Source organism: Apus apus, chromosome 1 (genome assembly GCF_020740795.1).
Source record: "Apus apus isolate bApuApu2 chromosome 1, bApuApu2.pri.cur, whole genome shotgun sequence".
NCBI classification, from domain to species: Eukaryota; Metazoa; Chordata; class Aves; order Apodiformes; family Apodidae; genus Apus; species Apus apus.
The window spans coordinates 153252673-153266757 of NC_067282.1; the positions used below are offsets into that span (position 1 = coordinate 153252673).

General features: G+C 36.3%; 1 protein-coding gene across 14 annotated transcripts in view; it reads left to right on the forward strand.

The window, feature by feature from the left end:
* Window positions 1–14085, forward strand: part of TNRC6B (trinucleotide repeat containing adaptor 6B) — a 135809-nt gene that overhangs the window by 3367 nt on the left and 118357 nt on the right. For 13 of the 14 annotated variants that reach the window (XM_051638778.1, XM_051638709.1, XM_051638701.1 and 10 more), the window contains exon 2: window positions 13151–13223. Coding sequence is in view for 6 of the 14 variants with exons in the window: in XM_051638669.1 (XP_051494629.1) it covers window positions 13151–13223 (73 nt within the window). In the remaining 8 variants the exon portion in view is untranslated. Of the gene's footprint in view, window positions 1–506; window positions 596–13150; window positions 13224–14085 lie in introns of those variants that run through there. The other variant, XM_051638719.1, reaches the window with a different exon arrangement.

Below are 14085 nucleotides of genomic sequence, written 5' to 3' on the forward strand. Positions count from 1 at the left end.
GTGAAACATGACACTAACTTGGAGAAGAATGGCAAGATGTCAGTCTTCAGTTCTAAGAGCAAGAACTTAGCACAAAGGTGTTGAGCAAGCGGTGACATATATTTCAAATTGACCAGATGTAGAAGAAGACAGGGATTCTTGCTAATCATCTTCCTTAGCTTAGCATTTACTGTCTTTCTCTGTTTTCAGGTAAAATATATATGCTAAATTTGCATGTTCTTTCAGTGAAGACTGGAATAGGGACTGAAGCATTGGTTTTAATTTCTTGTGAATCCAAACTAAACGTTCTGCTGCTATCTGCTAATAAAAATAGGGGCACCTTTTGGTACTTGAGCCAGCTGTCACTGTCAGACAAGTAAGTAGTTGCCTGTTGGTATTTCTGCTTGTGAGGTGACTAGAGTAATAGCAATCAGGATATTCTGATTGCTGTTCCCTGTCAATTCCAGCGGATAGTAAAACTGTCATATTCCTTACATTGCTGCACTGTTCATACCTTCTTTGCGTTGCACTTACTTTTTTTTCTTAGGGACATAAACATGCTTAGCTGCAAGGAGTCAGTGTATTAGTATTTTTTTCTCCTTTAGAGCAGTAGGCGGTGAGTATGTTAAGTAATCTTATTCATTGCCTTCTTATAGCGGTAAGAGGGAGAGGGTGGCTTTGCACTTATTATGGTTTGCATGATGTTGTAGGGGAATGTTCTGAGGTTTCAAAGTTTTCATCAGTGTGAGGGTTGTGGTTGGAGTTTGGATGTTCTCTGTGTTTACCGTGTAGTGAGCTATGGAGATGACCTTTTTCAGTTTCAGCTAGTCAGTACGGATTGCGTTTCTGGGCCTTGCCAGCTTTAGTAGTCCTGAAATCAGATATCTTGCATGTATTTCCTGATTTTATGTCTGCGGATTAGGAATAACACAATAGTTCCTCTGTGAAAAAATCTGGGAAGAAAGTTGGTGCCTGTCTGAGAACTGGACTGTTTAAAAATTAAGTATCTATTTTAAAGGGTAAAATGGTTCTGAAAGTAGCTCTTACACAGTTCAGCTTTTAGATCTGTGGAGAAATATACTACTTGTCAGGAATGGGAGGTACTGTAAAGCAGCAGTCATGTGGCATGCTATAGGACACTGGTCAGAATAAATGTGTAAAGTATAAACTGGTAGTCAGTATATTTTGACCCTGCTGGGCGGAAGATTGGAGGGTGGAAAGCTAATTAGCGGATGAAAGGATAAGAAGCAAAGTTGCAAAACAGAGAGTTGATAATTTTAGATAGCCTGACAGAGGATTAGACAAAAGGTGATAATGTCGTGTTGCCTGTGTGAGAGGAAGACCTCTGAGCCACCTAAATGAGTAGCAGCGTAATTAATGTTTTTACTTATATTTAATTTTTATAATTTAATTCTAGCTAGACAGTGTTATAACAAGTACTATAGTGAAAAACAACCTGATATAAAGGGTTTTTCAGTATTGTCTTAATTTTTTTGGTTGTGAAGTCCATTCTATATTAGGATAAATTTATTCTTTATGCTATTTAGTTTGATAGTGGTCTACAAAGAATATAATTTTGAGGAATACTGTTAACTTCTGTTAAGCTTATAGATTTTCAGGTTCTAACCTCTATTTTGCTAGTTGAAAATGCTTCTTGCTTCACTGATCATCTTGTATTCTAGGGTTGCAGGATTTTTTCCTACAAGAGTCTCTTTCTTAAAGCAAACATTGGTTATGACTTGCAGTTCTCTTGTGTTCTTCATGTGGCAAAAGTAGACTTAATGAGATAGTTTCACAAGTTAAACTGAAAGTATGATTTTAAATCAAGAAGCTAAATGTTTGAAAAGCTGTATGCTGGTATTCTTGTTTTAAGAATGGTCTGTTAAGTCTGTACTTGATGAGGATTGAGAAATATCTGGGGTATTCTAAGGCAACCATTACCAACTGTCCTGGTTCTGTGGTCTCTCTGCAAAAATCTCTGGGCTCTATCACACACATGATAGGAAAGGGATTCACCTTTAGGAGATAAAAGTAACTCTCCCAGGATTCCAGTAACTCTACAGTCTACTGCAGACTGACCATGCTTTGGCCCCAGGGTGATCCACCATTGCAAGGAGTAGGTCCTCTTGTCTTGCTGCTTCTTACAGCCAAGAGATATAAATTACCCAGCAAACCTCTGTCAGCAGGGTCTAGTTATAAACTTGCATGTCTTATGAGCTGTGTGTGGCTGAAGAAACACAAGTTGTCCAGCTCCTTTGCTTGCACATTTGAAAAACCTTTTGCATCTCCCAGGATATTTTTTAGCTTTTTAGAAATAATCTGATACTGTTTCTGGAGACAATTTAAATGCCATAGAGTACATTTTATTTTCTCACTACAACCAATGGTAGAATCTGCTTTTTATACAGCAGTACCGTAGCTTTTTGATTTAAAAGTTTCTCCAGAAGTCAGATTTTGTAGGTTAAATCACCTATACAATCAGTTAGTTACCCAAACATGAATTACAGAATAAGCATGTCTGCAACACAGAGTTAAGCTGCTAAATCTAAAGCAATATAAGAATATTGTTATAGTCACACAAACATATTTGGGAAAAATCTCAATGCATAAAAATTCTAGAGAGCTTCACAAAGAAAGGTATAAAAAAAATAACCCATAAAAGTAGCTGATGATGTTGTAAAGCAACTACTTCATGCAACATGTATTATGGCCTTCTTTCAAATGTCCAAGGTTTCTGCTGCTTCCATGCTGTGACTTAAAACACCATAAGTTAATAATATTAGAGGATACAACTGGCTTGTGGAATGATGTCTTTAATACAAATTTAGAGAAAGCAGAAATTTGGTATTAAAAATTTTTGTCTCTGAGATAGAGGAAGGGATTGTGTCCCCTTGTCCCAGCTTCTTACAGAAACCAAAATACACTTCACTCCAAAATTAATTATGATCCATCTTTGACCTGAAGCAGCTGAACATCACTTCTTTGAAGACAACCATAATAACATGTTGCATGGAGCAGCTGCTGTACAACATTGTCAGCTACTTTCATGGTTTTTAGTATATTTCTTTGTGACCCTTTCCAGGATTTTTGTGTGTGGAGATATTTCCCAGGTATGTTTGTGTGATTATTACAATATTGCTGTAAATGTAGCAGTTTATCTCTGTGTTGGGAACATGCTTATTCTGAAATTCGTGATTGGGTTTCTTATTATTCTTTTTAAGTTCAACTTAAGCTACTTCTAAGAAAGAATCTTAAAAAAGCACTTTGGCACAAATGTCTGTTTATACAGGAAGTTTTACTATTACAACCACTGTAATTTAAATTAATACCCTTCTGTATGTATTTGGGTTTTGCGAAGAATTTGTTTCAAATTAGCTTTCTAACTTTTTCTGTTTGTCCAATGACTAAGATTCTGCCTTGTAGGATTTTGATTGCATGTCTGTTCTTGCAATTAAAAATGCAAGCGAGTCTTTTTAATGAGGAGAACAAGAATGAAAGAGTCAAGCCACAGTGCTTTTGTGGGACTGTTCCTCAAGACATGGACCACTTTTCATTGACACTGTAAAAAAAAAAAATTGTATTGAAAATACAGTAATAAACTTTGAATTTTTTTTTTTTATTGAGGAGTTTTAAAAGATGGATACTGGCTTTATACTAGTATTTCCCTGCCCCTCTTGTAAAATGTCTTTTTTCTGGTGATTTTATACAGGCACAGCTCATCTATTTCCTAACCCTTCAAAACAGGCAGGGATACATACTAAAGCTTAACTTAAGGTTTTTTAACATAACTGCTTGTTGCTTGGATAAATGTTTGGGTGCTTTAGGATCTGCTTATCCACTTTTTGTGGGTGATGTGGTGAGAGCTTGAAGAATATGTGCAGGTTGTAGTTGTTTTTCAATTTCTCTATCGTATTTTTAAAAAGATTAGGGGAATGTTACCAATGTTTCTGATGACACTCACTTAGCTGAAGGATGCTTGAAAAGGGAAAAATGTTTTTTACTGCACAGTTGAGCTTTTTCACTTTTTAAACAAGTAGTTGCAGTAAATTAGCTGTCTTTAACTTTCTTTGCTTGGCCTTTTTAATTTTTACAGTACACTGAGAAGCAACTAAAACCTGCCAATCTTCTCTTTCGTTGGAAGTTAACTCCTCTGTTCTTGTATATTCAAAAGCCAACTTTCTTTTCCCTGTCCTTGACAATTCATGTGTTGCAGAAAATGGATTCAAATTGAGAAAGACTTCCTGTTGATGGAAAAGTAAATTAGCTTCTGGAAAACTGTCTTGCAGAAAAAAGGTAGAAGTCCCGTGGTATCAAATACTTTTAACATTGACTAATAAGCGATGGAAAATGTTCCTGACAGCATAATGTAGTGGTGGCCTCAGGGCAAGAATATGGTGACATAATTGGTCTGTTCTGTCTTCAGCTCTAACCCTGTATTTACCGAATGCTGGATTATGTTACTTTCACCAGTTTAGGTAACTGCATAAATTGGTGTGTATGGATGCTGTTTATCATCTTAACTTGCCCCAGCTTCAGCTGGGTATGTAAATAAACTAAAAGTAGCTTTAGTTTTACTAAGTTTTAAATGAAAAAATAACTGGAGATTTTTAATACTATGATTTCATATTGAATAAATTATGAAGAAAACCTAATATATAAAAGTGAAATGCATTGAACCCTAGGAACAAATTTAAGGAGTCAGATTGTAGTTAAGGTGGGAATGCTTGACTGTGAGTATCATCATGTATTATAAGTAGGTGGCCTAAAGTCAGACTTCTATATTTTTGGCAGAAATGATAAAGATAGGTAACAATCTTTTAAATGTCACTTTCAGAGAAAATTAGATGTGAATGCTGAAGAACTGTTTTGTGCCAAAATCAAAAAAGGATCCAAAAGGGAAAATGTAAGGCCCAGACCTCTCACATATCGACGCAGGTCTAAAACTCTGCTCGTATGTCGTCATGCATTTGGTAATTCTAACTGAGCACGTTTAGCAGAGATTGCAGTGTTGAAGACTAGGATTGTGTAACTAATAACTTTCCTTCTGTTTTTAAATTAAAAAAAAAAACAAACATTTTGCCTTAAGAAAATGAGTCTTTTGCTTTGTTTGTTTGAATGAGATTGAAATAACATTGTTGAGTATACAGCAGATTTTTTAAAAATGGCTTCTGGTTCCTTTCTGAGGTGTATAAAGAGCTGGAAAGTATAATTCAGACTAATGTCAAGCTATAAATATTGATGAACTTGTTAGCTGATTGTGTTGAGCTTTGGTGTTTGCAAATATAGTTTAGAATTATTTGCTTAACAACTCAGTATTTGTTTTCTTTAACAATAATAGTATTAAGATCTCAGACTTCTCTGCATGTATAATCATGTTAGTAGGAAGTCAAAATGTCTTTGTATGAAACACAGAACTGTTATTAATGATGAGAAGTAGGGGAAATATGGAAAATTTATTTGAAAAATTTTGAGGTGTAAACCAGCAGAGACTGAAGTAAAAAATAAAAACAAATTGTGACTTAAGCTTCATTCTCCCTTGTCTCCCCGCCCCTCTTCCTGGTTCTGTCTCAGCTCTGTCTGGCTATAAACATCTACCCAAAGCTGCGTTACAGGATGTAGTGCCATGATCTAGAGCTTCACTGTGTTCAACATGTGTTTCATGGTTGCTGTAGGTGTTAGCACCAGTATTGCTGCACTTGTATCAATATCCAAACAATGAAGCTCTTATAGTAAAAGACAACAAAAGAAAACAAACACAAAAAGAGGATGATTTAACACAGAAAACTTTGATACCCTTCTCGTGTGAGGAAGACAGTGCACCTTTCAAACTCTGTAGTTCTTCCTGTCTTCCAATCTCTGATGTATGTGAATGATTTTTAGTAGTGCTCTCTTCTAAGTCTTGTTAACTGCTGTAGTTGCTACTTAAATGTGTCAGTGGACAATCCACCCCTCCCCCTCTCCTGTGCACATGCCTGCTTACTACCTTATCAGGTTTTATTTAGTTACTGCTGCTGGCTTTGATAAATATGCTGTTTATATAGGACTTGTTGACTCTTCTTTTTGACTCGAAAGGAAACCTTCAATTCTGAGTTACTTTTGTGGTATGAACAACCTGACAGGATGATTCTTTTGGGATTATCAGCCGTATAGTTATTTATAGTGTTCAGGTTTAAAGTTGAGCTGTTGTTAAGTAGACTTCTCTCTCATACCATTTTGCTTAATATGGGCAAAAATGTTAAAAGTCTCTGGTCTAGTATAACATCCCACCTCCTTCTGTTCACCTCTCTTTCTGGAAACTCTAGTCCTCTATGTTCTGAAGACTTTATGTATTTTTGCAAATTTCCTGAAGTAAAAGCTTGCTACTGTTGAGCTAGTTTTGCTCCAGCAGTGCTGAAGGATTGGGAATGCTGGTATACATGGATAGCTGGCACTTTGAGTATGTTGACTGCACCCCCATTTTTGTCACCAGGGCATCATTAAATTACGTGACAGTTGCAATATGCATGGTAATGACTACTTCTGTGCCATTAGGATTCAGAGCATTGCTACCATTAACAAGCAGAAGCAGTGTTAGCAGTGTGAAATAGCTCCCTTTTTGTGCCTGAAAAACATTAGTTTCAAGACCTAAGAGAACAGAAGATGAGCAATTGATAAGAATGAGGGTTTTATAGTGATTTTTTTTGTTTCTGACTTTGCTAAAAAGTGTCTTCAATTATGTCGTCTGGGCAAAATTTTTATATGAAGCAGAAGAAATAGCCAATATTATCAGCTCATCATGTCTTAGTTCCTACATGCTCCAGTCCTCACCAAGACTTTTACTATGCTGGTGACTGTCAAGGTTGGAAAAGAGAGACAGCGAGCAGACAGGGCAAGGGGAGTGTTCCATGCTCCAAAGAGCTCACAGTGAAAGACAAGAAATAATGGACACAGGGTGTGATTCAAGAACTAAGAGTACTCCCAACAACCTATATTTCTATAGTTTTCTATAAAACTGTGATGGGGAGCACTGGAGGACTTAAAGAGAAACAGTAGAAATATTTATGAAGATGTTTATTGCATATACATGTATATGTAGACATATGTGTATAAGTATATAAATGTGTGAGTGTATATATATGCTTCAGCCACACTGAAAAGATAAGAGTGGTAAAATACACAAGACTTAAAAAACTTAACTAGTGGATGGCCTTGAGCTGATTATAGTTGGGATGTAACCTTGATTACAGTTGAGAAGTGAATTGTAATGTACGATAGGCTGCTAAGGCAAAGCAGAGACAAATACCTTTTATGTTCTGTAACCTTTAGTGGATTCTTTAGCAGAACCAGTATCAGAAGGAAAGAAATGGATTTTTATGCTGCTTTGTGCAGTAGAAAGTGGCAAAAAGAAGGTATAAGAAAACATTTTTTAAAATACACATTTCAATTTATTTTTCCTTTAGTGGGAGGGGGAACATTTGGCACCTTCAGTGTTGTTGATGTAGATGTTTTGGAACACTGGGAAGGTGGTAATGCAATGTTCTGTCTTCAGCTCATGTTTCAAGGCTGTTTTCGAATTCAAGATCTATAAACAGGATTTTCTAAATAGGAAGTCTGACTTAGGAACATTTTTGTTCAGTCCAAAGCTGTCTTTTCTTGTGCTGCTTTTGAAACTGATGATCCAGTAGCCAGATGATCGAGTGAATACAAAATTTGCTTTTTTAAAGATTGTATAGACATGAGTTAAGAAATATTACTAGTTTGCTCAATAAAAACCCCACAAACGTGATTTGAGAGGTATCATTTTGCACTTGAACCTTATGTTCTCCTTAACATTGAGTCAAAAAGAGACATTTTTAACAGAAGAAAAATCCCAAACTCACTAATGTTTTGATTTTCTTGAGCTGCTCATATTGTGTAATTGTCCATTTAGCAAAAACACCTGTCATCTTCAGAGTGTTATATTTTATAAAGTGGTTTGCTAGTTTATATTTGGGCTGAAGTGCCATGAATTAGGGCTTGTGTTTTGTCCATGTAGGTTAATGACATAACTTCTGTATGCTCCTTCTATTCTCATTTTCCCTTAGAAGAGCTGTACAGACTAACATAGATGCTATCTATGTCCCAGTTAATTTATCGTGTCATTGAAAGTGGCTGTGTCATATCCACATTAACAGCTGGACCATTTTCCATATAGTACCAATAACATCAGTGCAGAGAAGTTCATATTGAACAAAATACAAAACTGTGCAGCCAACACTGAATTAACCATAATGGACATTTTATGCAGTGTCGTGTTTTGCTGTAGAACACCATGGTGATTTTGTGGAGTAATCGACTGCCATTGCTGAATGCTGTTCCCTGTATTATTTTTATATATATATACACATATAAAAGAGGCTCAGTATTTCAGCTTTTTCTCATTCCTACCAGTTGTTTTGTTTGCAGTCATAACTTTAGTTAATTTTTCCTTGAAGTGCTAATCCTTTTGGGATTTCCTTCTGTGTAACTAATGGAAGGAGGTAATTCTAAATAATGTGAAATAAAGAAGTTGTAAATCCTCTTTCAAGTACCAGTAGCATCTTTCCTTCTCCTACCAAATTGTTTCTAATTCATGACAAGTTAAATTTCTGTCTTCAGTCTTGAAAAGTGAAGTGAAGAAGGACTACCACAGTGAGACCTGGATTGTCTTGAGTAGTTTTTATGGTAAATCAGGACTGTCACAGTAATAATGTCCTTTATGTAAAAAAAAAAATTACTCCTACATTGTTTTGAACTTCTGAATTACTTCAAGTCAACTTCCCAATATCCTCGTTGTTTATATGATGTTTTTGTATGGTTAAGTTAGTGGCAGGTTTTTGTGAACTGACGTTTTTTGACAGCTTGAGGCCTTTTGAGCAGGGAGTGTGCTCTTAGCTACTTCATCAGAATCATACCACAATGGAAGTAAGAACTAAGTTTAAAATGAAAATTTGCTACTATTAAACTTTTATGCACTTAGCAAAGGGACAGACAGTTAAGCCATGGTGGCAGCAAAGACCCTCTTTTTGTCTCCAAATGTACTGTTGCTAATAAAAAATTTAATGGAAATCATGCTTAGAAAGCTCTTAGTCTGGAAGCTTGGGAAAAAAAAATATGGCAGCTAGTCTGATGACGGGAACAGTTTCATAAAATAATATTAATGGTTTGGGTTGGAAAAGACCTTAAAGGTGATCCAGGTCCAACCCCCCTGCATTGGCAGGGATACCTTCCACTAGACCAGGTTGCTCAGAGCCCCATCCAACCTGGCCTTGAAAACTAGGGAAGGGGCATCCACAAATCCTCTGGGCAACCTGTTGCAGTGTCTCACCACCTTTATAGTGTAGAATTTCCTTCTAATGTCTAATCTAAATCTACCCTCTTCAAGTTTTAATCCCTTACCTCTTGTCCTCTTGCTACAAGCTCTTGTAAAAAGTCTCTCCCCAGCTTTCCTGTAGCCCCTTCAGATACTGGAAGGCCATTATAAGGTCTCCCCAGGGCCTTCTCTTCTCCAGGCTGAACAACCCCAACTCTCTCAGCCTATACTGTACGTTAAGCATGAGCAGTAGCCAACAAGATGATGCAGTGAATTTATAAACATGCCACCTGTTGGTTACCTTCACAGCAAAACTTTCTTTTATGGTGCCTAAATAATGGCAACTGGAATAATTTAGATGTTAGCTTGGATGTATAGTGGTAAACCAATAGTTCTGGACCTCTTTTCATTCCTGGAAGTTGGTTATATTTTGCGAAACCAAAATTGAAGTATTCTAATTGTGGTTAATATGGTGTGGTGGATTCTGAATTATTTGAAATGAGCTTGAGTGTTAGCCAGTTCTCTGCTGTTCAGATGTTATTATTTCAGAATAGGATTAAATACCTGACAATTGGTAGGTATTTTGGATTAATTTTTACACATAATATTCAGGAGTTATTGAAGAATTACGTAATCACTTTCCTTGAACACACTTGTGTGTTCTCTCAGTTCTTATATGAGAAACCAGTTTTATCCCATGTTTTTTTTTTTTTCCCACTTGTGTATAGAAATTATGCTTTTAGAGCTTCCCAGTGTCCTGTCATAGTCAATAGGAAATTCTGTCACACATGCTCCCAGTGTTTGCTGTTTCTCTATATGAGAAGGGAAGGTTGGGGTGGAGAATTTGAAGAAAACATACTCCTAATGGCAGCCTGTTCTTTCATTTCTGTGCACCTGGAATATTTTGGTGTTCCTACAGAGACAGCATATGTGAGGTGACCAAAAAGCAAATCTTTGCTGTAAGTAAAGAACTTGGTGTGCAAATCGGGGAAGATTCATGTCACCCTTACTTGAGGTCAAAAGCTGTACTAGGAGTCCTGACTCCGTACAAGATATTCTGCTGCTTTCTAGGTTCCCTAGCCTAGCTAAGCAAATTGCTGCACTTGACTGTATTGGAACTAGAAATACACTGTACATGCATACAGTTCTAGTCTGTCAGGACAGGACTTAATATATTGTAAGCCAGGAGTATGTAGGTATAATGAATTGTTTCTGTTATTGCTAGATAATAGAAACTGAATGTGATCTTTCAGTGTGCATGAGTGCATGAATTAATAAGTAAGTGTTGCAATTAGCTGATTAGTACTTTGTTAGAAACTGTCATAGTTCTTGGAGGGGTAGAGGTTCTCCCCGTTGTTCTGTCAGAGGAGGAATCATGCATAAATTGTGGGTGGGTTTTTTGTTTGCTTGGTTTTAATTTTCCTTCCTTCTGGCTACCTATCAAACTGTGTCTGATTTCATGGCTAAAGTTTTTCCAGTGCAGTCCAGGCAAGGTGGTTGATGCCACTGAAAGCCCTGGCTGCCAGCAGAGACAAATACTTTGAGGATTTTAATTAGGAGGAGATACGTGTGTGATATTTTAGTTCTGACTGTGGTAGGTACTGGGATTCTCCTTGCTATAATATCTTTGCAGTCCTACTCAGCCACACATTGCATTCTGTCTTTAACCCAAACTGTTTTCACTGGATTCTACTCCTTGTGCCATTTAGACCGCTCATTCACATTGTTCCTACGCTAGAAACACAGGTCTAGGTTTGTCAGAGTAATGGGAGGAGGATGATCTGTCTTTTCCTGTATCTGTAAAAAATTAGATACTGACAAGAAGCTTTTTTCAGTTAAGGATTGGAATCTCTTCATGAATAAAATTTTGTAATGGGATAAGACAGATTACTGGCATAATTAGTAGCAGTTGTCTCTTTTCCCATGGAGACGTTAGTGGTCCATAAGTATGTGGTGGTTTGGCTGGATCTTCAAGTGTTTTTTGCTGGATACTAATGTTACGGTATTTCAGTATCCAGCCCGCAACAACCCCTTTCAGAGAAAAGCTGTTTTTTGGTCAGCTTCTGTAGTATTTTCTATCTTCCAACTTCAGATCTTATGCTGTCAAAAACTGCGAAGACACTTCCATCAATCTTGCTTTTTGGCTGATACTCTCATTGGATGGAGGTACATGTCAGAAACGCATGCTAAAACTGCTAAGTCAACAACAGCCTTTGACTCCACCTATGAAGTATCGTGTACTTCTCTGTGTAGATTAAAAATATTGTATTAAATGGCATTGCTAGATATTTTTGAGATGTGTTAGGAAGATGCATGGTAGCTTAACATTGTCGAGGAATCAATTTTTCTTTTTTTTCCTGTAGTTCTGGAAATTAATAGGGAAAATTGAAAACTTACAGACAACAGAGTGGATTACTCTTAGCTCCACATTTTTTTTCAATGTATTTCAGTAGTGAAGTATTCCCTGAATCTCCTACTGCCTAATGAAGCAGGGTAAATACAACTTGCTTTACTTAGTTCACTAAGATGAAAGCAGTGTGTTTTTTTTAATGGAGGAACTATTACAAAGTGGTAAATATTATGGCTTCTTATGCATTGCAGAGTATGCATTCACTTACTGCAAGAACTAATGAAGAGTTTGAGTTGTACTAGACTTCTGTCTCCAGAGCCTTAGATCTCAATTTAGGTGTGGGCTCTTAAGGTTGATAATACTTACAGGATATCATAATATGAAGGTGATGATGTATTAATGTAGATTTTTCGTTTGGAAAACTACTTCAGAGAGATTGAGAAGACTTATGTTGCGCCTGTGCTTTGAAAGTGCTTTGACTGCATGTTCATTTCTGAATGAAAAATGTAACATTTGAGTTTTGTACCTATACATAGCAAAAAAAACAGTTCAAAACTGTTGTGAAAAGGATCCTATGATGGTTAAATGAGAGAATTGTAACTTGCTGCCTAAAAAAATAAGATTTTGGTGTTTAAATGATGGCATTCATTTTAGGAGGTATTCCCATTATATGTGTTAGCCTTTCTCCCCCTGCCAAGTTATTCCTGTGGCGAAGTTTACAGAAACTCTGATAGTGACAGAAATCTTTGGAAGGTGAATTTCCTGTGCAATATTTGAGTTCTGTTATGCAGCACTATGTAAGGTACATAGTTACACTTCAGTGTCAGGCCTGTACCTATAGTCTTCAGTAAAGATTCCAAGCAAGCTAATCAGCTAGCAGACCCAAGTACTATAGGTATATGTATAAGGTACATCTTACATGGTTTGGTGGGTCACAGGATAAGGATTCTTTTTCTCAAAAATGACTGTTTTTGTGATGATGGGCGAATAATATGTATGCAGATGCAATAAACAATATTATGTTTTTAACAATTCTCTGAGGTAAAGATGTATTTCCGTTAGTGGTGCAACTTTATTCTTTAAAGCCTAAATCTGCTAAAACTTAGGCCTAAATTGGAGCCTGAGGCTCATCAAGTTTTGTTGTTTTTTTTTTCCCAATATACAAATTTCTTGCCTTTGAGTATCTTCCTAGGCTGCAGTGGCCATTGAAGTGGAATAATAATGAGGAGAAAGGGGGAAGGAACAACAGTTGGGGTTAATAAAAAGTACCTATCTCCCCAGTACTGCATAAATTATGGGGGAGGGAGATGGGACTATGCTTCTTTTGGAATTACAGTTTTGTGGTTATTGTACATTAATTTATGAAGATGAATGACTTTTTCTAAATGCTTTGGGAATAAAGGTTGCTGAGCTTTAGAGACAACTGACTTTCAATTTTATGGTTTTATCTAGTAATTTCCACAGCTGGCTAACCTTTTAATTTTTTTTTTCCTTCCTTTTTTTTTTTTTAGGGTTTCGTTTTTGCACTGAATGTAGCCAGGACAGATCCCTGTGGGCTTTGGCAGCCCTTGGAAACTGTCAAAGGTAAAAATCAACCAAAGTTCAATATTGCATTCTTGAAACTTGGAGGTGAGAAATACATTAACCTGCACTAGTTCTTAACAAGATATGATGTATCACTGTTTTCATATACTTTCTAGTGTGTTGTTTCCTGTGAGTTTGGTTGTGAAGATTTTTCAGTGACTGTCTGATGCTATTTGTTTTTGTCAACCAAAATTGATGCATATCATCGTTTTCTTTGAAAAATAATTTATGATGAGATTTTTAAAGTCATTGGAGTTGGTGATGAGTTCCTACAAGCAATGATGTTGCATTCAAGTTTTGTTTATCTTCTGGATGCTCTTGCTTTTATCTTCAGACCTGTCAACTTTCACGTAAAGTGACCAAAAATATATTAAATTTTATGTTGCTTTTGTACATTCTTAACCCAAATGTAATGTAAATCTGTTGCAATAAGATAAGATACGGTTAGACTGTCTGTTAAAAGTGAACACTGACTACACACCTAGGCAGATACTAATGATTGCAATTACACATCAATACAATTATGTCAAGTAGGTATGAATGAATAAATGCTCTTTTCCTTCTCCATTACATTTGCTTTTTTATAGATTTATGTGTCTTTCTGTTTCTTACTCTGTTCTCTGAGCTATAGATATTTCCAGGGTATTTAATCTGTCCTCTGTGGGAGGGCTTGCTTGTATCTGTTCTTGTAGCCTATTTTTTTTATATTTTTATATATATATACACACACATATATATATATTTCCTAGTTCTGCTGACAATTTTTAATTTTTTTTTAATGCATTGGTTGGTAGTTTTTTATCTTCTTGCAGGAGTAATAAATAAGTTTGTCAGATTTTGCCAGATTCCATTCTTATGGTAG